The sequence below is a fragment of the Chlorocebus sabaeus genome, chromosome 12 (genome assembly GCF_047675955.1).
Source record: "Chlorocebus sabaeus isolate Y175 chromosome 12, mChlSab1.0.hap1, whole genome shotgun sequence".
Lineage (NCBI taxonomy): Eukaryota > Metazoa > Chordata > Mammalia > Primates > Cercopithecidae > Chlorocebus > Chlorocebus sabaeus.
Window position 1 is genome coordinate 63,173,199 of NC_132915.1, and position 22,480 is coordinate 63,195,678.

Genomic DNA, 22,480 nt, shown 5'->3' on the forward strand with positions numbered 1-22,480 from the left:
GGGATTATGTCAGCAAGGACAAAGAATGACGTGCTGATACATGCTACAACATAGAGGAACCTTGACAACATGCTTAGTGTAAAAAGCCAGTCACAAAAGATCACATACTGTATAATTCCATTTATATAATACATCCAAAACAGGCAAATGTGTAGAGATGGAAAGTCAATTTGTGTGGCCTAGGGTGGTGAAAATGTTCTAAAATCGCTTGTAGCGAAGGTTGCATAACTGTGAATATACTAACACCAAGAATTTCATACTTTACATGAGTGAATTTTATAGTTACGTGAATTATATCTCAATAAAGTTGTTATATTAACAGAAGAAAGATAGGTTCATAGAGACCAGGCAACGAAAAAGAAAGAGATAAAAGAAAAGGACTGGGCCGGGCGCGGTGGCTCAAGCCTGTAATCCCAGCACTTTGGGAGGCCAAGACGGGCGGATCACGAGGTCAGGAGATCGAGACCATCCTGGCTAACACAGTGAAACCCTGTCTCTACTAAAAAATACAAAAAACTAGCCGGGCGTGGTGGCGGCGCCTGTAGTCCCAGCTACTCGGGAGGCTGAGGCAGGAGAATGGCGTAAACCCGGGAGGCGGAGCTTGCAGTGAGCTGAGATCCGGCCACTGCACTCCAGCCTGGGCGACAGAGCCAGACTCCGTCTCAAAAAAAAAAAAAAAAAAAAAAGAAGAAAAGGACTGGGTGGTCTCTTGGATACAGCGGTCAGGAAAGGCTTCTTTGAAGAGGTGACACTCCCGCTGAGAGTTCACTAGCAAGAAGGAGGCAGCCATGTGGAGATACGGCAGGGGAGCAGCCCATGGTGAGGGAGCAGCTGGGGCAGACGCCCTGAGGTGGGAACCAGCTTGGGGTTTAAGGAACAGGAAGGCAAGTGTGGCTAGGGTATAGCAAGGGGCGAGAACATGAGGTGAGAGTGGGGAGGTGGGCTAGAATGAGGGATCTGGATTTTATTTATAGTGCCAAGGGAGACTGTGGAAGGATTTTAAGTGTTTTAAAGGTAAGCCTGCCACTGTATGGAGGATGGATTGTAGCAAGGCAAGAGTGGAAGTGGGGAGACCAGTTAAGAGGCTGCCACAGTTGTCCAGGCGAGAGTTGGTAGCTGTTTGGTCTAAGGGTATGGTGAAGGTAGCATCCAACATTGATTGAGCACTGGTATGTCAAGCACTGCCTTTGCACTTTACATATATTAAGTGGTGTAAGCCCTGGCTCTGCCACTTACTAGTAAGTTAGCCTCTAACTCCTCTGTTATAAAATGAAGATAGTGACAGAACTACCTTGTAGAGTGGTTGTGAAGAGCATAATGAGATGATGCAACCGTGTGATGTGCTTGCCCAGAGTCCAGTACATAGTAAGTGTTCAACAAATGGTAGCTGCTATTTTCTTTTCTTTTTTCTTTCTTTTTTTTGAGACAAGATCTCACTGTTGCCCAGGCTGGAGTACAGTGGCTCCATCTTGGCTCACTGTAACCTCTGCCTCCCAGGTTCAAGTGATTCTCCCATCTCAGCCTCCCTAGTAGCTGGAACTACAGGCATGGGCCACCATGCTCAGCTAATTTTTTGTATTTCTGATAGAGACAGGGTTTCACCATGTTGGCCAGCCTGGTCTCGAACTCCTGACCTCAGGTGATCCACCCACCTTGGCCTCCCAAAGTGCTGGGATTACAGGCATCAGTGAGCCACCACTCCCAGCCTGTAGCTGCTATTATTAATTCTCCATAGATTTAAAATTTCTCCTAAACTTTTTTATTCTCACTCTTTCAACCATAGGAAAAACAGACAGAGACACAGAATTCCCCCTCCCTCCACCTCCAGCTCCAGTGTGCTGTAGCCATTAGCCTTCTATAGTCTTTCCCCAGAAAGTCCAGGGACTGATTCCTCTGAGGTGGAAGACAGGCCTCTTACCCCTGAGTGTGCTGACACCGACCTCTTCACAGGCCCACGTGTTTGACTTGGCCATCAACAAATATGAGGCCATCTGCAACCAGCCTGTGGCGGCCAAAAAGAAGAACAAGATCACCCACTTGCAGTTCAATCCCATCCACCCCATCATCATTGTGGGCGATGACCGTGGGCACATCATCTGCCTCAAGCTCTCACCCAATTTGCGCAAGATGCCAAAGGTACAGGCTCTGGGACTTTGGGCTGCTGCAAGAGATAAAGTCTCCAGGAGGGTGGGGATGACAGAAGGGAGGAGCCGGGGTGACCCCCCAGTTTCTGGCTTGGGAGACTCAGGGTAAGGATGGTGTCATTGCCTGAATGAGGCTCACAGTAGAAGCAGGAGGTTTGTGAGAAAATAGCAGTTTGACATGCTGCATTTGAGTTACCTGTGGGGCCCCACGTGACTCTCCCAGGTGGAGATATCCAGTGAGCAGGTGGATCTGAAGCCTGCGGAGGCAAATGTGGAGATATCATTGATTTCTTCCCAGTGGAAATGCTGTGGGTAGGACAGGTCACCCAGGCGGGGGGCTTGGGGCTGAGCCACTGCCTCATTGGCTGGGCTTTCACAGGGCTTCAACCCCAGTGGTCCCTGAGCTGGGAGCTGTGGGTCTACACAGAAAGGAAGGAAATGAGCTGTGAGGAGGGTAGCTAGGTCAGCAGCTATGCAGCCCTCCTTCTGAGCTCTGGTTCCTGTTTCTAGGGTCTCCAGTGATGAGGAGACCCTGCCCAGAGCCTAAGGACCCCAAATACAGGTCTGGAGCCCAGAGCAATGACTTTAAAGTCTAGATCTGAGTCCAGATCCAGACTTATGAACCCGGGCTTTGCAGCCCAGGCCTTAGAATCCTGAGCCCAAGAACCCAGAGCCGGGGCTGGGCGCGGTGGCTCACGCCTGTAATCCCAGTACTTTGGGAGGCCGAGGCAGGCGGATCACCAGGTCAGGAGATCAAGACCATCCTGGCAAACACGGTGAAACCCCGTCTCTACTAAAATTACAAAAAATTGACCGGATGTGGTGGCGGGCGCCTGTAGTCCCAGCTACTCGGGAGGCTGAGGCAGGAGAACGGCGTGAACCTGGGAGGCGGAGCTTGCATTGAGCCGAGATCGCGCCACTGCACTCCAGCCTGCCTGGGCAACAGAGTGAGACTCCGTCTCAAAAAACAAACAAACAAAAGAACCCAGAGCTCAGTCCTGCCCATTTGTGTGCTAAGAGTAGAGATGGCTCTTTGCTTTTTGCCAGGTTCTGGGCCAGGATCAGGACTGGGCCAGCTTGCCCTGATGACCATCCCTCCTGGCAATTTGAGGCATTTACTGAAGTTTGAGGCAGTGGCCTGTGTCTTTCGACCACTGACTTCCCTGCACTGTGCTCCTACCAAGGAAGGGACTGCTGCACCATCCCTCTGGTGCTGGCTTGGTCTGTTCCCCACCATGGCCAGGGAGGCAGGGGCTGGGAGTGTGGCCGGCCCTGTAATTGTAGCCAGCTGAGGGAGGGGGCGGACTTGGCTATAAATACTCAGAAGGCTGCTAAGCGCCTGCAGCTGTGGCCCAGAGGCTGCGGTGGGCTTGAGGGGAGGGAGGGAGTCAGGCGTGGTCTGAATCTCTTTACTGAGCCAAGCTAGTTGGCCTCAAGGAAGAGGAAGGAGGCAGCATAATTTGTGGAATAGATAAAATGTGTTCTTAATTTTCTGAGGAGAGAGACCCAGGTTGAAGCTGGCAGAGTTGGACAACCCTCCAGGAGGGATGATGGTCATTGTTAGGGGGAGGAGCACAGCCATGACACCATGAGGGTGGTAGACATGGGTGGGAGCCTGCCCTGCCCACTCTGATCAGGGAGGTAAGGATCTCCCACAGTTTCAGTTCTCCTCAGAGAAGGGTCAGTCATGGCTGGGAGAGCTGGGTTCTGTGTATCTGGGGGCCTATGTCTCTGAGGACCTGAGCAGGGATGGGTGGGGGTTGGTGGGTACTTGAATGGATTAGAAGTTCCCGTGAAATTGCCATCTGACCCTATCAGTCAAGTGATTCATGCAAAACAAAATCCTCTGGGTATCCCTACTGCCCTTCCTCTGTGAGCTGCAGACTCCCTGCCCTTTCCACAGGACTTCCCCACAAAGGTCTGGACCTCCCTGCCCAGGGAGTTCCCATGATGGGTGTCAAGAGCGCAAAGTGTCCAAGGCCAAAGACTGTCTTCAGTTTCGATGGGAAACTGAAGCTCAGAAAGGCAAAGGCCTTGCCCAAAGTCATATAGGGAGTTAATGACAGAGCTGCAACTAAAACCAGGTCCCCTAACTCCCGGGGGATGGGGTGAAGCCAAGAAGAGAACCCAAGTTTAATTTAGGAAGGAGAGAGGAAAGAGAGAGAAAAAGAGCTTTTTGTCCTCTGCTTGGAGAGGGTAGAGGTGAGCTAGGTAGTGGCAAAAAGGCACTGAGCTGCAAGGGGATAGGGGAGAAAATTTGGGAGCAGGTACTGCGTCACACCAGGGGGAAATCTGAGCTCCACATGGTGTCAGCAGCCAAAAGGGAGCCAGGGAGGGGCCTATTGGCCCTGCACTCACCCCTGCCCCATCCCCTTTACAGCCCTGGCCAGACCAAGGCAAGGCTGGGGTAGGTGTCAGTGAGCAGTGGGCACAGATGGCTGAGAGGATGGGGGCCCAGAAGCAGAGCGAAGGCAGGAAATGGGGAAATGGCAACTGCCCAGCCTGCCCCAGCGTAGCCCTCACCCCCCAGCCTGGACAGTAGGGAGGGTGGGACTGGTGCTGATCTGCCAAGGAGTTCTCGGGACCTGTGGGTGGCACTCCAGTGTCCAACTCATAATGGAAGAATTAGAGTGCTTTGCAGGCAGGGTGATGGGTCATAAACTCAGCATCTGGTCTTCTAAGGGACAGCCTCAGCCAACAACACCTGGAGTCACATGGACTATTCCCTCTGCCCTTATGGGTCTTTTGACACTCTTCCCAATCCTGGGTATGTCTGACACAGCAGGTCTCGCCCCAAATGGCACCCACTGCCAACCTGACCTGAAGGCATCAGGTGAGAGGACTAGGTGAGGGCCCCTGAGGCTCTGTCCACAGCCCCTCCCTCCCCAAACACATACCCATTAGCTCCTCGATAGGACTGGGCCAGGGACCTTCCCATGGTAAGGATGGTGCCAGCAGTCAGCCCCCCGCCTTCACAGAGCTGGATCTCCCTGACCTGGAAGGCTGTTCCCCTGAGGTTCAGGAAATGGATGCTTTTTCCCACTCCCACAAGCATCGAGACCCCATGTCCAAGCCAGAGCTGGACTCCTTTTTGCAGGCTGTCAGCTGAGCCCCTGTGTCACCTAACCTGAGTTGGGGAATGATCATGTCAGGGAGACGGGAGGCAGGGATCCAAAATTCATTGGGCAGGGGAGGGGTAGGGCACAGCTGGACAGGCTGGGCAGAGGAGGTGGTGCTGGGACCCGGAGATGGGGGACCCACCATTCCTCCCCCACGCATACTTTCCCTCTCCTCAGGAAAAGAAGGGGCAGGAGGTGCAGAAGGGCCCAGCTGTGGAGATTGCGAAACTGGACAAACTGCTGAACCTGGTGAGGGAAGTGAAAATCAAGACCTGAGGGCCCAGCCTCAGCCTCTGTCCCATCGCTTGAATCCAATACTCCTAGGGCTTGACCCTGGTACCCAGTCCAGCCTGAGCACCCAGCATGTGACCCCACTCCTGATCAGGTCCCAGCATCTTCCCTTCTTATTCTGCTACTTAAGGTCCCAGCACCTTACTCCAGAACTTGGTCTTCAGCCACCATTACCCCTCTAACTTTGCACAAATAAACTTGTCTAGAAACCCACCCCACAGCTTTAATTTTGCTACCACGGGACCCTCAGGAAGAGAAGAAAATCTCAGGGTAGAGCCATAGTTCCATTTATTATCCAGCAAACAGTGGGAGGACCAGGGGAGGGGCCCAGCCTGGACACCCTCCTATTATTGCCATGGGTTCCAGTTTGCTTCCCCAACCTACAGGGCCTAGAGGTGCTCAGCCTAGGGAAAGAGTGGACCCAGCCCCTGACCCTTGGCCCTTGGAATGGAGCATAGTCCAGATGGCCCTGGCTCTAGCACCAACTCATAAGCCTCCACCCCAGGCCCATCACCTTAGGGCCACTGAGCTCCTATTGGAGCCAGGCTTGCTAGACTCTAGGCCACTGGGTCCAGCTCCAAGCAGGCAGACTCTTGAGTTCTGGACCCCAGGCTGGCTGAACTCTGGGATCCTAATTCCAGGCTCTAGGTGAGGTGGACTTAGGTCCTGGGCTCCAGGATAGGCCAGGGGCCTTCAGGGCTGCAGCAGGTAGCTGCCTTCATGGCTGGGCTTCTGGGGTGGTGGGGCCTTCTCAGGACAGGGGCCAGGGCTGGAGTTGGGACTTGAATCAGAAAGAGAGTCAACGTCAGCAGAGCGAGAATGGCAGGCCCAGCAGAGGATGACCCAGAGCAGCAGCAGCAAGAAGCCTACGAGACCGTTGCAGACGATGGCGATGAGGGCCCCCTGGGAGATGGCTGCCCCCATGACGGGCAGCACCCTCAGACCAGCACAGACAGTGGAGCTGCCTCGATGGCGAGGCCCATGCCGAGGCAGGACTCTGGTATGGCCGGCCGTCCGAGGAGGCTGTGCTGTCTGCACGTTCAGTGATTCCTGGGCAGTGGAGATGTCTACCTGCAGTCCTGAGCCTGTTGGAGGTACAGAGTAAAGGAGAGGGTAGTGAGGAGGCAGAGTGGGGTGAGGCCTAGGAGGAGAGAGGTAGGGAAGACAGCCTCCCTCCCACATTTCTGGCCTCCCTGGTGAAAGACCTTGGGTCCCAACAGGCTTAAATACCCCACAGAGCCAGCACCCCCATCCGCAGGCCTGGTTCTGGGCACCTGAATGAGTGTGTAGCCAGCGTGGGGAAGCTGAAGTAGGCAGCCGTCATCTCATTCTCCTTAGACGTAGGGCATGCCCTGGCCCTACCCACCAAGCTTGCAGCCCTCAAAAGCCCTCTGTTGGTAGGTGGGATCCAGGCAGCCCTCCGCCCAAGAGGATGGGGGTTGTAAGCAGCTCTGGTGTGGCCTGGGCGCCTCCTCTCTCCCAGGACTCCAGCCAGCCCGACCAGGAGACCTCCAGAGGCGCCAGCTTGCACAGAGGGAACTTTGTGGAGGCCTTGGCAGGCATGTGCAGGCTCTGTGCCTCTATGTGGGGCTCTCTCTGGGTCAGGTGTGTGTGTCTGATGTCTCACTGTCCCTCCGTTGGATGTGTGCCTGTGCCTCTGCACACCCACCTCTGTGTGTGTGAGGCTGCCTCTCCGTGTGTCCCCATCTCTAAGTGTGTCTCCTCTGTCTCGTTTCTCTACCAGTGTGTCTCTGTGTATCTCTACATCAGTCTCTGTGTCTCTCCGTCTCTCTCTTCCAGGCTGTATCCCCCTCTGTTCCCATGGACGTATCCCTCTCCCCTTCTCCGTGGGGTCTTTTTGGTGGTTCCCGTGTCTCTGTCTTTGTGTTCGTCTCTCTCCGCGGCAGTGTGTCTCTGTCTCTTTATCTCCATCTTCGGGTCGCATGTTCTTGGCCCCCGTGCCTGTGGCGGGAGGCCCTTCTTACCTGAGTTGAGCCTGGTGCGCGCCCGCGGGAGGGTCCGGGGCAGCGGGATGCTCGGCGCCGACTAAGGCTCGGGAGCCTGCGGGCGGGGGGCGGCGGGAGGTGGGAGACCAGCAAAGGCGACGTCCGCTCCCCCGGCCCTCCCCCTCGGCCGCGCAGCCTCCGCCGGCCGCTCCCGCCGCGGCGCGACCGGGGCGGCCTCTGCCGCGGGCGGTCTGCGGCGAGCGGGCGCCTCCTCCCCTTGGGGCCGCACCTCCTCCGCGGCCGCGGCTGCTCGCTCGCTCGGCAGCGCTCGGGCGGCGGCGGCGGGAGCTGCGCGGGGTTCGGCTGAGCTCGGCTGCGTTCGGCTGGGCTCGGCTGAGCTCGGCTACGTTCGGCTGGGCTCGGCCGGGCTCGGCCGCCAGCAAAAACAGCTAAGAGCCCCGCCTCTTTGAAGGCCGGCGGCCTGCGGCCCGGGGGCGGAGCCATCCCCGCGCCGCTGCCGCCACTCAATTGGCGGGCCGAGCCCCGGTTCCCGCACCATTGGTGGTGCGCTGGGGTGGAGACCAGCCCGCCTCTCGGGCTGGCGCCGGGCGGGAGGAGGGCCGAAGGAGTAGCTGGCCCTGGATGTTTCCCGGGAGAGGGGATGGGGTGGGGAGGGGGCGAGGCCTAACCTCTTGTAGGGATTTCTTGCACCTTCTACACCTAGAAGGGTTGTACACCCCACATCCGAGAAAGGCCAAGGCCTCTGCATTTCCACATCTGAGGAAACCATCTCTCTGTATCTGGGAGAGGTCTCTAAGCCCGTCATCGGAGGAAGGCCCCGCGTCCCTACACCTGGCAGGAGACTGAACCTCCTCACCTAGGGAACCGCCTATAGTGCAGTCTCGCACTTCCCTCTGCCACCTGGGTGTGGACTCTGCATTCCTACTTTAGAGGGCCCCAGGTTCCCTGGCCCTAAGAAGTGTGAAAATCTCTGGCAACACAGGTTCTTTGGACACATTTACTGAGTTCCTACCCAGTGTTGGTCGCAGGCTTGCCGCCAGGCTGTTGGGGAGCCTGGGACAGAAATGGAGTGTCCTGAGCGATGGTTACGCCCTGGCTGGAATAGGTGCAGGCATGGTGGAAGTGCTGCCTCGCCATCCTAAAAGTTCCCCTAAGAAGAAGATAGCTTGGACAGGAGCAGTGAGGTAGACCTTGTCCTCCCTGACCTTCACAGGCCAGTGATTGTCATCTATTCTGATCCGGGCCTTCTTCTCATCCCGCTTTACATGCTCTCCTTGGAGGATCACATCCCTGAAGCTATATCATGAAGTCTCCCAGTGCTCCCAAGTCTAGCTTTAACTTCTCTCTGGAATCCTAGACTCATTTACCTAAGTGCCTACGGTAATGGGGACGGTATTGATTCCTGGTTCACTTACTAACTTTGTGATCTTGAGCAAGTTAATCTCTCTTAGCCTCAGCTTCCTCATCTGTAAAATGGTTGTAATAATAGCTACCTCTCAGGGTTGTTATTCATTAACTTATGCCAGATCGACCACATCTCAGCAAATGCCAGCTGACACAACCCCCAGGACCATGTGACTAAGAGGCCCCTTCCCCCAATCCAGTGCCATGAAATTCACATAAGACCCCTATAAATCCAGAATGCTATCTTGAAAAGAAGGGAAGACTGAGTCATCCAAAGCTACTGAAGTACTTAGAGACTGTCTAAAATAAATTATTGGATCCTATAGAGTTTACCAGAGTGGATTACTTTTAGCTCCCCACCACTGCCCATTACCCAGCAGGGTGAGGGCATTGTGAGAAAGATCAGACTAGTTATAGGAAACAGAGGAGACTTAAATCATTGCACATCTGAGTGTAATGTGAGCGAATTTTGTGACCCAGCTGCAGGAGTTCAGATTTTATCCTGAAAACAGTGGGGAGCCACTGAAGAATTTTTGAGCAGAAGAGTAATGTGATCATATCCAGAAATTAGTAGGATGATTTGGGCTATGGTGTGGAATGGGGGCTTGAAAGCATTTGAGAGTGAAGGCAAGGATTAATGATGAGGGACTGAAATGATGGAGGGGGAAAGTTGTGAGAGAAAAGGAGAGCATTGAGAGTATTTGGGAGCTGCTGTTGGTGGGACTTAGAGACCTAGAGGATAGGAGAGGTAAGCAGGAAGGAAAAGTCTGGGATAACTCCCAGGTTACTGACTAGGAATACTGTGATGCCATTTACTGAATACACAGGTTCAGGAGAAGAGGTCTAGACTAAAGATAATATTTTGTGAGTTATCAGCAAAAGAGTGGTAGTTAAATGAGAAAAATAGATGAGCTCACCCAGGGAGAGTGAGAATTAGTTTAAGCAAAAAGATAAATTTATAATCAGATACTGAAACCTAAGGGCAAGGATGACTCAGGAACAACTGAAACTGAGAGATCAAAAGTCACCCAGAAGAGTTCTCTCTCCACCTCTCAATGCTGTTACTTTCTGCCTGCCTCCATTTCCCTCCCCTGCCCCAAGTCCCTGTCCTCCCCATCCCCAGACTGACTTCCAATGTTCTTCTAGTCCACATGGTAACAAACGGGACTTCAGACAATTCTAAAATTTTAAAGTTTGTTGTGTAGGCATCCAAAGAGACTGGCTGCTGCTGCTGCTCCTGCCAGCTCCTCCTCGTCCCCTCCCTCCCTCCCTTCCTTCCTTCTTCTCTTTTTTTTTTTGTTTGCAAATTTTTCAGGAAATATTTTGATTCAACTTAGATGCTTACCTCTGGACTAATCAATGGTAGTCAAGGGATGAAGATCAAAGATCAAATTGATTAACATGATAACCCTATGGGTAGTGAGGAGGTGGAGGTGGTGGTTTCCAGGGGAAGGAGCATCATAAGAAGCAAAATGGCAGATGTCCATACAGTCCACCCTTTGTTTGCCCAACACATACACATTATTTCCTATTACATGATTCCAAAAAGGCCCTCATCTACGTAATCCAATCATCCTATGATACAAATGCCAATAAATTCGCCTCTTTACAATGGAGAACAATTCAGTGACACACCCAGCTGCTGCTTCTGGAGATCATAGCATAGGTTCACTGTTCTTCAGATATAGGTTCTCCAGGTAATGTCCCTTCATGCTCTAGTGAAGTCTCCATGAGGTAGGAAATGTGGCTTCTAATAATCCCACTACCTTTTAACTTCTTTTGAACTATCTTTAAACTACTCCCCCTATGAAAAAGTCCTGATATGTAGAGATAGAAGAAATAGAGAATAAAATGGGGTGAAAAGGAAGCACTGTGCATTGGTCACTAATCCAGAACATCATCTACTGTAGATTTTTTTGGCCGTGAATAATAATGAAATGATGGGATTAGCAAATCTCATGGCATCTGCTGACTTGCTCCTTTGGCTGTGGAGTTTCTCGGTCAGCCAATCTGGCTGCCTTAGGTTTTGCCCACAAGGTAGAGATCCCTTATTCAGTGTTTTGAGAAGGCCATTATGGAGGACTTCTCTGTGCAGCACTGTACTGATTAGCACTACACCTTCTGGTGGTGTTTTACAGATTATCCTGGGATTGAACAATCACAGAGCTCTACACTTAGGAGGATTGGATAAGGGCTTTTCCCTCAACAGGTTATGCAGTTCTTTTAAAACCATAATCAGCTGCCTATCAATTTCATTTGGAGATATTCCATTTGCTAATAACATGTTGGATTGGTTCTAAGGTGCACTTTTTTTTTCCAGTTTAAACAACTATGTAATCAGAATGTGTCTTACAATTAATAGCATGTAATCATTTTTTAGCCTCTTTCTTCTTTTTTTTTTCTTTTTTATTTTATTTATTTATTTTTTTGAGACAGAGTCTCGCTCTGTTGCCCAGGCTGGAGTGCAGTGGCACAATCTCGGCTCATCACAACCTCTGCCTCCCGTGTTCAAGCGATTCTCCTGCCTCAGCCTCCCAAGTAGCTGGGACTACAGGCATGTGCCACCATGCCCGGCTAATTTTTGTATTTTTTAGTAAAGGCAGGGTTTCACCATGCTAGCCAGGCTGGTTTGGAATTCCTGATCCACCTGCCTCCACTGTGCTGGTATTAAAGGCAAGACCCACTGCATTGGGCCCTCTTTTTTCTTAGTCGTTTATACAGTAACTTACCTCTTATAATCAATGGAATCTGAGATTATTAAATATAGTAATTTTATCAGTCAGGGTTCTTTTTCACAAATAATAGAATCCATTCCAGATAAAGCAGAAAAATGATTTGTTAGAAAAGATTATTTAGCTCAAAACTGTTAGGAGGGTTGGGGAAATGGACTTGAGGCTAAGATCCTAGGAACAACACCCAAATCATACCACACACCTGATGGGGAAACCACAGCCATTGCCACTCCGAATACTAAGTACCAAGAGTTCAATTTGACTGCCAGTTTTACAATCTCTATGGCCCTTCTGTGTCAGGAACTCAATATTGCAACTACTGGGAAGCCACTGCTGTTGCCGCTACCACCCCCAAAAGCTGGACACTTGTGTTACTACTGGCAACAGCAGAAATCGAAGCCCTGTGTCTAACCTGCTTCCTACCTATATCAATGAGGATTAGCTAGGTAACACAGTAGTTACAAACAACCTTCAAATCTTACTGACTTAAAACAAGAAAAAATGTATTTCTTCTTCATGCCATAGTTCCAGCATGGGGCAGGGTGGGAGGCCGGGTGGGGAAGGCTTGCTCACTGCAGCCACTCAAACATCCAGGCTTCTGGAGTCTCCACCATCTTGTGATGATACTGCCTTCTTGACCTTCTTGACATGAGCTTTCAGGGTTTGCCGTGGCAGGAGAAAAAAGTGAGGAGAAGCATACACTGGCTTCTGCTCACATTGCATTGATCAAAACAAATCTCATAGCCATACCTGACATCAAGGGACAGGGGAAGTACAGTCTTCCTGGTACTCAGAAGGAGAGGAAACCCAGAAATATTGGTGAACTTTAGTGTTTCTCTCACTCATTTTTCTCACTTCCAAATGGAAGTCTCACGTGGGTGAAGTATCATCCCTGTAAACAAGGGTATGCTGTGAATTTCAGTTCTGACTTCTATACTGAGTAGGCTGGATTTTGAAATGGGAATTTTCCCATATTAAAAAAAACTGTATGAAAGGTGAAGGACATCCATGAATACATTTCTACTACCATAATCAATACCAGAATTTTACAGAATCATGCTTCTAGAATCTCTAGGTTAACCAAGATGATTCAGGGCCTGAGCACACTTTTGGAGCAATTTCTCTTTTTTAGCTCTATGTCGGAGTCTTTTTTAGTCCCTCTGACTATGGCTTGTGGCTTCATAGGAAATCATAGGCTGGACTAGAAGGACTGGGATCCTTTCTTCTTCCACCTGCCCTGGAATAGATGCCCTTGCTTCGCCCATTCCAGTCAATGCACTTTACAATGGGAGACACCATCACATTTGCCTGGCAAGGGGGGACCAAGAAGGGCTTTCCAATGCCAAATCTTCCAGTGTAAGTCCTGATTGCTAGACTCTCACAGTTTCCTAATCAGGGTATTAACATTAGAGAGCAGCAAATAACCCAGCTCCTGAAATTCAGCAAGGCACATATTATCTTACTCCTAGTAATCTGAGGTCAAGGCTGAAACAAATTTCCTTATCCAAGTGAAATGCTTACTCTCTTGTCCCCTAACTGCTCACAGACCACCCATTTTGAATAACTCATTTTTGTTGTCTTGACTTTTTATTACCGTATTTTCTCTTCATTTTTGTTTGTTTGTTTGTTTGTTTTTTGAGACAGTCTCACTTTGTCACCCAAGCTGGAGTGCAAGTGGGGTGATCTCGGTTCGCTGCAACCTCTGCCTCCTGGGTTCAAGTGATTCTCCTGCCTCAGCCCTCCCAAGTAGCTGGGATTACAGGTGCCCATCACCATGCCAGGCTAGTTTTTAAATTTTTAGCAGAGACGGGGTTTCGACATACTGGCCAGGTTGGTCTGGAACTCCTGACCTCAAGTCATCCACCTGTCTTGGTCTCCCAAAGTGCTGGAATAGAAGGTGTGAGCCACTGCACCCAGCCTATTACCATATTTTCAAGTGCTTCAGCTTCAGTCGGCATATGAGCTAAGACACAAGAGACAACAGGTGCTAGTTCACCTAATTGCTTTGCTACAACAGAAAAAGGACTTCCAGGTTCCCAGGCTGGTTTTAGGAGATTCCTACTGCCTCTCTACACATCTCAACTTAGTTCCTCACTTTAAATTCTGTCGTTTAGAATACTTTGGTCCTGATACCTGATTTCTGTGTTGTTACAAGTCAAAGAAACCTAACTTGAACTAGTTTAGGCAAAAGGGGGATTATTTATCAGAAAACTATAGTATTTCATAGAGTCCTAGTGCAAGAATATGGCTGGAACTTGGGAACAAATGGATCTGGCAATCTGAATGTCATCAGGACTCTCTACTGCTCATCTACATGCCTTTCTGCTTGCTTCCTCTCTCTCCCTCTCTCTCTCTCTTTCTCTCTCTTCCTCTCGATCTCTCCCTCCTTCCCTCTCTTCCTTCATCCTTCAACCTCCCTCTCTGGTCTATATAATAATAAATCCAGCTCCTAACAATTATCAAACTTTGCAGCTTATAACCCAGGTACCCAAGAAGATGTTGGCTCTTTTTCAGTTCCAGCTCCAGCTTATCCTTCTCAGTTTCAGTTCCATAGTTCCTCAGGACTTGCTCTCATCAGCCCGGCTTTGGACAGATGCCATTCCCTGTACCAGTCATCTGTTGGGGAGGTCATAAGACCGTGGCTTCCATGATAACCACAAGAGTGGTTCCCACCAGAAGGGGATGCTTTCCAGCTATAACATAAAGGAGTCCACCATGCTAACTTTTATGGATGCAGGGGAAAAGATAAATCTGCAAAGTAGATAAGGAAGGATATGTCAGAGATGTAGAAGAAAAACTGGGGGAGACCAATAATTTTAGGGAAGCCAAGAAAGGATAGAGGTTCAAGAAGGAAGAAAGGGGTCATTACTCCAAAATTTCAAAGACAGGTGCAGTTATTGTAGAAAGGCGACCGTGGGACTTAAGAATAAGGAGGTTCTTGATTATCCTGACAAGGAGTAGTTCCAGTGGGCAGTAGGAAATGGAAATGGGGCATGTAGTGAAAGCCAGAGTTTAGTGGTTTCCAGAGTGAGTAAGAAGTAGATATAGGCTGGGAGCGGTGGCTCATGCCTGTAATCCCAGCACTTTGGAAGGCTGAGGTTGGAGGATCACTTGAGGCTAGGAGTTTGATACCAGCCTGGGTAACATAGCAAGAACCTGACTGCAAAAAAAAAAAAAAAAAAAAAAAATTAGCCAGGCGTGATGGTGCATACCTGTAATCCCAGCTACCCAGAAAGCTGATGAGGGAGGATTGCCTGAGCACCTGAGCCCAGGAGTTGGTGACTGCAGTGAGCCATGATCATGCCACTGAACTCCAGCCTGGGTGACAGAGTGAGACTCTGTCTAAAAAGAAAAAAGAAAAAAAAGAAAAAAAAGGAAGAAAGTAAATACAACATAGATGATTCTTTCAAGAGGATTGACTATGAAAATTAGGAGGAAGGAGAATAGATCAGAAAGACATGGAGTCAGAGGAAGTTTTTTTTATTTTAAATAATTTCTTACATGTTTCTGACATGGAATGTTTAAATACTGGTGGGATGGAATCACGAGAAAAGATGTAATTGATGGATAGCTATTTTTGTTAGTACTGCCCATCTCCCCTGGGCTGGAAGGGCCAGGAACAGGAGATAAGGCCCTGGCTAAAGGTGTGAACCATTTCAACTTTTTTCCCAAGCCACACTGGAAAGTAGGGCAAAGAGAAGAGGTGCCTGTCCTCAGCACTGGATGAGCCAGGTTGGGGCCCAGGGCACACCCAGGGGCCTGGGGTTGTGGGGAGAACAAATGATCCCAAGGCTTGAGCCAGTCCTCAGCGGTGGGGGAAGGGTGTTCACAGAGCAGTTACATCCAGTGACAGGCAAACTTGCCACAGGCTCTGACTTCCCCATCTCAAAACCCTGCCTGTCGCTTCTCTGCCCACCTACTCACTCCGCAGTGTCACTGCCTAGCTGCCACCTGTTGTCTCAGCTCCACTTCCCCACCTCACATCACTCCCCAGCTGCTGCCCCTGCCTTCCGCTCTCACCATCCCTGAAGCTGGTTCACCAAGGCCACTTTCACCTCCTTGTCACTTCCACTGAATACCTTTTAGTCCTGATCTGTGTTGACTACTTGGCAGCCTTGAAGCTGTTGGCCCTGTTTTGAAACTCTGTCTTCCCGTGTCCTCCATGAAGCTGCTCTCTCTGGGAACATTTATTCCTTCTCCTAAAATAACAACTCATTATTAAGCACCTAGTCTCTGTTGGGGCTTTACTAAATTCATTATAGATAATCCTCACCTGGATGCAAGATGGGTCCATGAGACAGATGAGAAAACCGAGGCTCAAGGTGGTCAAGGGGTTTTTCTAAGGCCCCATGGCAGCAGGTGATAGAGCCTGGATTAGAACTGAAATTTGCTTCGCTGACCTCAACTCCAGCTTGTTGTCTCCCTCACCTCTTGGGCCCCTCCTCCTCTTCTTTGGTGGGCTGTGCTCTCAGCCCCCACCCTCTTCTCCTCATAACTCAAGTGAGCACCTCTGTGTCTGTGGCTTCTGTGCCCATTTTTCTTTTCTTTTCTTTCTTTTTTTTTTTTTTTGAGATGGAGTCTTGCTTTCTTGCCCAGGCTGGAGTGCAGTGACACGATCTGGGCTCAACCTCCACCTTGGCAGCAACCTCTGCCTCCCAGGTTCAAGCAATTCTCATGCCTCAGCCTCCCTAGTAGCTGGGATTACAGGCGTGCGCCACCACGCCTGGCTAATTTTTGTATTTTTAGTAGAGTCAGGGTTTTACCATGTTGGCTAGGCTGGTCTCAAACTTCTGACCTCAAGTTATCAGCCTGCCTCGGCCGCCCAAAGTGCTGGGACTACAGGCGTGAGCCACTGCGCCCAGCCAGTGCCCATTTTTGTGTTGATGATGCTTTAATGCCCACACCTCACTCCCAAGTCCCAGTCTGGTATGCATTGTTGTTGTGGCTGCTGCTATTATCATTAAGAACTAAGATTCATGGAGTGTTTATAACATGGCAGGTACCATGCCGGTTTCTTTATATACATTAAATCCTTACAACAGCTGGGCGTGGTGGCTCACGCCTATAATCCCAACACTGTGGGAGGCCAAGGCGAGCAGATCACTTGAGCCCAGGAGTTTGAGATCAGCCTGGGCAACATGGCAAAATCCCGTCTGTATAAAAAATACAAAAATTAGCCAGGCGTGGTGGCGTACACTTGTAGTCCCAGATACTCAGGAGGCTGAGGTGGGAGGATCCCTTGAGTCCAGGAGGCGGAGGTTGCAGTGAACTGAGATTGCACTGCACTCTAGCCTGGCTAAGAGCGAGACCCTGTCCGAAAAATGAAATAAAGTAAAAAATAAAAATCCTTACAACAACCCTATGAGGTAGTTACTATTATCTGATTTTCCACTTAAGGAAACTGAGCGTTAAAGAGATTAATCAGGCTGGGCGCTGTGGCTTATGCCTGTAATGCTAGCACTTCGGGAGGCCGAGGTGGGCGGATTGCCTGAGCTCAGGAGTTTGAGACCATCCTGACGAAACCTCGTCTCTACTAAAAATACAAAAAATTAGCTGGGGGTGGTGGCGCATGCCTGTAATCCCAGCTACTTGGGAGGCTGAGGCACGAGAATTGCTTCAAACTGGGAAATGGAGGTTGCAGTGAGCCAAGATTGCACCACTGCACTTCAGCTTGGGTGACAGAGCGAGAGACTGTCTGGAAAAAAAAAAAAAAAGAGAGAGAGAGATTAATCAACTTGTCCCAAGGTCAACAGGAGCCTAGGTTTGTCTGACCCCAGAGTCATTCTCTTAACTGCTATGCTGACTCAGTGTCCTCTCCCAAGAGGTCTCACACTTGACATGTCTGCATCTGAACTCATCTGTCCATTGCTTCATATATAACTAAGGCAAGTGAGTGAATGTCTGAGCCACAGTTGTTTCAACTTGCCCAAAGCCTGTCCTCCTCCCATGCTGTTTCAATAAATAGTCCTGCTGCCTCCCAGTGAACAGGAGCTGCATGAGACTCTTCCTTTTCCCTTCCCTCCCCGCCACTCACTCATCAAGACATGGTGACTGTGTGCTCTAAAAACCCCATTCTCACTGCCCGGGGCCTAGTCCTCTCCTGCCTAGACATAGCAAGATCCTGCTCTCAGGGCTTTCCCATCATTCATTCAAAGAACCTTCCTTAGGCCTGCTCATTTTCTCAGCCACCACAGGTCCCACATTCTCTTCCTACCTAGCCCTACTCTGCACAGCCCCCAGACCAGTCTTTCCAACACACAAAGCTCACCAGGTCTCCCCAGCTCCCTGAACCCCTGACTCTGAGCAAAAGCTCCTGAACCTCAGCCTGGCTTTCAAACCACAGACTGTGTGATCCCACCTCCTCTGCAGCCCTAGCACCCACCCAACCCTCTCCTGAACACAGGAGCATCTGCACCATTGCTGGTCTTCCCGCCCATCCTTTCTCCTGCTCTGCCCTGCATGGGTAGGGGATGTCCTCTGTCTCTCCACAGTCTCAGTCCCACTCCCCATATATGTTTTTCTAGTGACACTAAGCCCAGTGGTAGGCATGCTAAGGTGTGCAAAATCAGTAATGTCTATTTTATAAAAGCTAAATATATGGTTGTGCAGTAATGTGAATGTATTTAATGCCATAGAACTGTACACATAATAATGGTTAAAATGGTGGCTGGACATAGTGGCTCACGCCTGTAATCCCAGCACTTTGGGAGGCTGAGGCAAGAGGATTGCTTGAGCCCAGGAGTTTGAGACCAGCCTAGGCAACACAGGGAGACCCCCCTCTCTACAGAAAATTTAAAAATTAGCCGGACATGGTGGTGTATACCTGTTGGGGACCAGCCTCAACACCACCTGTAGGGTACCCAAAGTCTGGTGGCGACAAAGGATTGAGAAGAGACAAATTAAGATTTGAAAGGTGGGGAGCCCCAGGGGCCAGCTGCAAAATGGAGGCTGCAGAAGGCTCAGAGTTCTGGTCAACACAATATTGAGTACAATCACTTAGATCCGAGAAGCAGATGTTCAGGGCCAAACAGTGAAAGGGAGGCAATGTGTCATAGGCGTAATCTATAGCAACAGTGGTTTAAATGAATCTCCTTTGTGCTCAGCGTATCTTTAACTTATCGGAGAGTAGCTAGTGGGAGCGACTTAACTAGGAGCCTGCACCAGTGTTTCAAAGGAGTGCCTTTCTCTTGAACAGTGTTTACAGATAAGAGAGTGGGTCTCGCTCTGAGCATGGGAACATGATGGCAATTAGGAGGGTTTCCTCCTCAGTGGCCTTTTGTGGCTTTCCACAACTTGTTGTGCCATATTTTTATGGCAAGTTTATGCAGGCATCCCATAAGCCTTTTTCCCAATACATGCCTGTAGTCCCAACTACTCAGGAGGCTGAGGTGGGAGGATTGCTTGAGCCCAGGAGGTTGAGGCTGTGGTGAGCCATGACTGCACCACTGCACTCTATCCTGGGCAACAGAGCGAGACCCTGTCTCAAAAAAAAAAAAAAAAAAAAGGTTAAAATGGTAAAAAGAAACTAAATATAAATGCCTCCCCCAGGGTTCTAGTCCCTGGAGCGAATAGATAGGTCATGACTGGGCCCTCTCCTCAGCCCGTCCTCCCCAGCTTACAGAGGGCCTGGGTACTTTATGCTGTGATCCCCATGGGCTCTGCCTGTTGGGAGGTCAATGTCCAGGAGCCTTCCTTCCTAAGCCCCCACTCTGCTTCCACTCCTGGGGTACCATTAGGAAGTATTAGTGGGCTCCCCCTGCCCATGCAACCACAGACTCAGTCTTTTTGTGTGTGTGTCGGGGGGTCTGGATTGCTTCACCTCCTCTCCCTTCGCCTTAGTATAGTCCTCTCAAGAAGTTTAGGTTTCCAGAAGGTCAGGGGCAGGAAGATAGCTGTGGTTGACCTCGGCTTTGGGCCTGAGATCCCCCCTGCAAGAGACAAGGATAAAAAAAAAAAGCCTGACCCGACCTTCTGCACGAGACAAGAAAGGGAAGATTGTGACTGGAGCCAAACTCAGTTAACATCCTGGTCAGTCATTCTGGCACACCAGGTCCTGCAGCAGGCAGTCCAACCCCTTGAGGGCAGAAATCAAAAGTATCCTTCCCTGCATATGCAGACACACACTGACAAACAAGCATACATACAACCCACAAAGCAGAGACACATACATACAAGCAAAGATGTATGTACAGACAAGCCTACGCACAGACACAGGCATGCACAGAAACACACATGATTATACCACTACACACATACCCATGGCCGGGAAAACACATGAAGAGAGTCACAGGCCTCCATCTCTCTCTCTCTCTCTCTCTCTCTCTCTCTCTCTCTCTCACACACACACACACACACACACACACACACACACACACAAAGATAAGCCTACCTACAGAGTCACTAATAGGTGTCAGCAAATGTGTTCTAGAGATTGGAACAATGTGTGTATGTGGAGGAGGACAGACTGGTGGGAGAGAAAGCCAGATAAACATAGGGAAGGGAGAGATCCTGACGCCAAGAAAGGAGGGTCATGGGTAATTATCAGGTGCCAACCTCTCACCCCGCCCTCATTGATTCATCTGTGCATTAACAGTTACTAAGCTGAGTCCTCTGTTGGGCCTCAGCCCTAGCCTCACATATGCACAGCCCGGGAGGAAGAGAGACCTGTCCATGAGGAACTATCACACAGAGTGGCACGTGCTAAGGTGAGGGATGCACATCCCCCCTCTGGGCAGCAGTGGAGGACAGATGTCAGGGAAATGTGAGTAAAATGTTGAACAAGTTGGCTGGACGAAGGGGATGGACAGGGAGGTCACCTTGGGCCAAGGAAACAGGTGTAAACATTAGTTTCCTTTTGCTGCTGTAACAAATTACCATAAATGTAATGGCTTCAATACAAAAATTAGCTGGGCACCTGTAATCTCAGCTACTTGGGAGGCTGAGTCAGGAGAATCGCTTGAACCTGGGAGGCGGAGGTTGCAGTGAGCTGAGATCGTGCCACTGCACTCCAGCCTGGGTGACAGAGAGAGACTCGGTCTCAAAAACAAAAACACAAAAAACTACACAGATTTATTCTCTTACAATTGACTGCTCAGAGGTCTGAAATCAGTTTTAGTGGGCTAAAGTCAATGTGTTGGCAGGGCTGGTTCCTTCTGTAGGCTCCAAGAGGAGAATGTATTTCCTTGCCTTTTCGGTATCTAATGGCTGCCTGCATTCCTTGGCTTGTGGACCAGTACTCCATCCTCAAAAGCACAGCACTCCAGTGTCTGCTTCCATCATTCCACTACTGTCTCCCCTGACTCCTCCTGCCTCCCTCTCTCCTGTCGGAATCATTGTGGTTATATCACCCCACCCCAGATAATCCAGGATAATCTTCTCATCTCAAGATCCTTGACCACGTCTGCAAAGTCTCTTTTGCCATATAAGGTAATATTCACAGGTTCTGGGAATTAGGATGTGGACATCTTGGGACCATTATTCAGCCTACCATTAGGGGAGTGGCATATTATCTCACAGTCTTTAAAATGCCCTCCAATTTTGTTATTATCAGGCTGAAGATAAGGAATTGGAGGCTCACAGAAGTTAAGTGATTTACCTTAGACAGGCAGACACATAAATGATAAATGTTTTCTAAAATAGACAACATACAAAGAAAAATGCAACAAAGCACTCAAAACCTCACCACCCAGAAATGATCAGTATTACATTTTGTAACCATATACCTAATATAGAGAAAGAAGCATTGAGAGAGAAAGGTTAGAGAGATAGCCAGTCAGGTAGAAAAAAATATCTAAGAATGGGACTGTTCTCATAGTCCTAATGGGACATACTATAGAAACTATTTTTTTAACCATAAGTAGAAAATGTACGTTTACTTGAGTTTAACAGAGAAAAAAAGAAACTGAAGTGAAAATGAAGGAATAGCTGAGATATTTCTTCACCTGAAAAGAACAGTCATTCCTGAAAGACCTCTCTCAAGAACCATTTCAATGAAGAGATTAGGCCAGGGGCAGTGGCTCACACCTGTAATCCCAACGCTTTGGGAGACCTAAGCGGCAGCATCACTTGAGCCCAGGAGTTCGAGACCAGTCTGGGCAACAGAGAGAGATCTTGTCTTTACAAAAACTTAAAAATTAGCCAGGCATGGTGGCACATGCTTGTGGTGGTCCCAGCTACTCGAAGGCTGACGTGGGAGGATTGCTCGATACCAGGAGGTCGAGGCTGCAGTGAGCTGTGATAGTACCATGTCACTCCAGCCAGAACAACAGAGCAAGACCCTGCCTCAAAAAAAAAAAAAAAAAAAAAAAGAGGTTGGATTTACCATTATATTCCAGCTTTATCTATTTATTGACTTAGCTATGAACAAAGATGTGATTAGTACTTCTGCTTTCCTTGCTCCCTCATCTCTTCATTCCTGACTGTGCATATAACTTTCAACTCCCCTGACATTACTAATAGCCCACTGTTGACTAGAAGCCTTATTGATAACATAAACAATTGATTTGCACATATTTTGTATGTTATATGTATTATATACTATATTCTTACAATAAAGCTAGAGAAAAAAGTTATTAAGAAAATAATAAGGAAGAAATAATATATTAATATTTACTATTCATTAAGTGCAAGGGGATCATCATGAAGGTCTTCATCCTCATCTTCATGTTGAGGAGGCTGAAGCGGAGGAGGAAGAGGAGGGGTTGGTTTTGCTGCCTCAGGGGTGGCAGAGGCAGAAGAGGGAGGGAGAGGCAGGAGAGGCGGGCACTCTTGGTGTAACTTTTATTGATTTTATTTAATCTGTGAACAAGTGGACCTGCACAGTT

General features: G+C 49.4%; 2 protein-coding genes across 2 annotated transcripts in view; one reads left to right on the forward strand and one right to left on the reverse strand.

Moving 5' to 3' along the window:
- DNAI1 (dynein axonemal intermediate chain 1) overlaps window positions 1-5,767 on the forward strand; it is a 65,207-nt gene extending 59,440 nt beyond the window's left edge. Inside the window, exons 19-20 of the mRNA XM_073021741.1 lie at window positions 1,951-2,136; window positions 5,441-5,767. Of these exons, the coding sequence (XP_072877842.1) occupies window positions 1,951-2,136; window positions 5,441-5,539 (285 nt within the window). The 3' untranslated portion in view covers window positions 5,540-5,767. The remainder of the gene's footprint in view (window positions 1-1,950; window positions 2,137-5,440) is intronic.
- A 57-nt stretch (window positions 5,768-5,824) lies between these two features.
- Window positions 5,825-7,760, reverse strand: ENHO (energy homeostasis associated). Its single transcript, XM_007968941.3, has 2 exons — window positions 7,540-7,760; window positions 5,825-6,639 (listed from the first exon to the last, which is right to left on the reverse strand). The coding sequence occupies exon 2, from the start codon at window positions 6,476-6,478 to the stop codon at window positions 6,248-6,250; it is 231 nt and encodes a 76-aa protein (XP_007967132.1). The 5' UTR covers window positions 6,479-6,639; window positions 7,540-7,760; the 3' UTR covers window positions 5,825-6,247.
- Window positions 7,761-22,480: the final 14,720 nt, after the last annotated feature.

Excerpts from the sequence above, each read along its gene's own strand:
- ENHO (XM_007968941.3), bottom strand. The coding sequence starts at position 6,478 with ATGGGGGCAGCCATCTCCCAGGGGGCCCTCATCGCCATCGTCTGCAAC.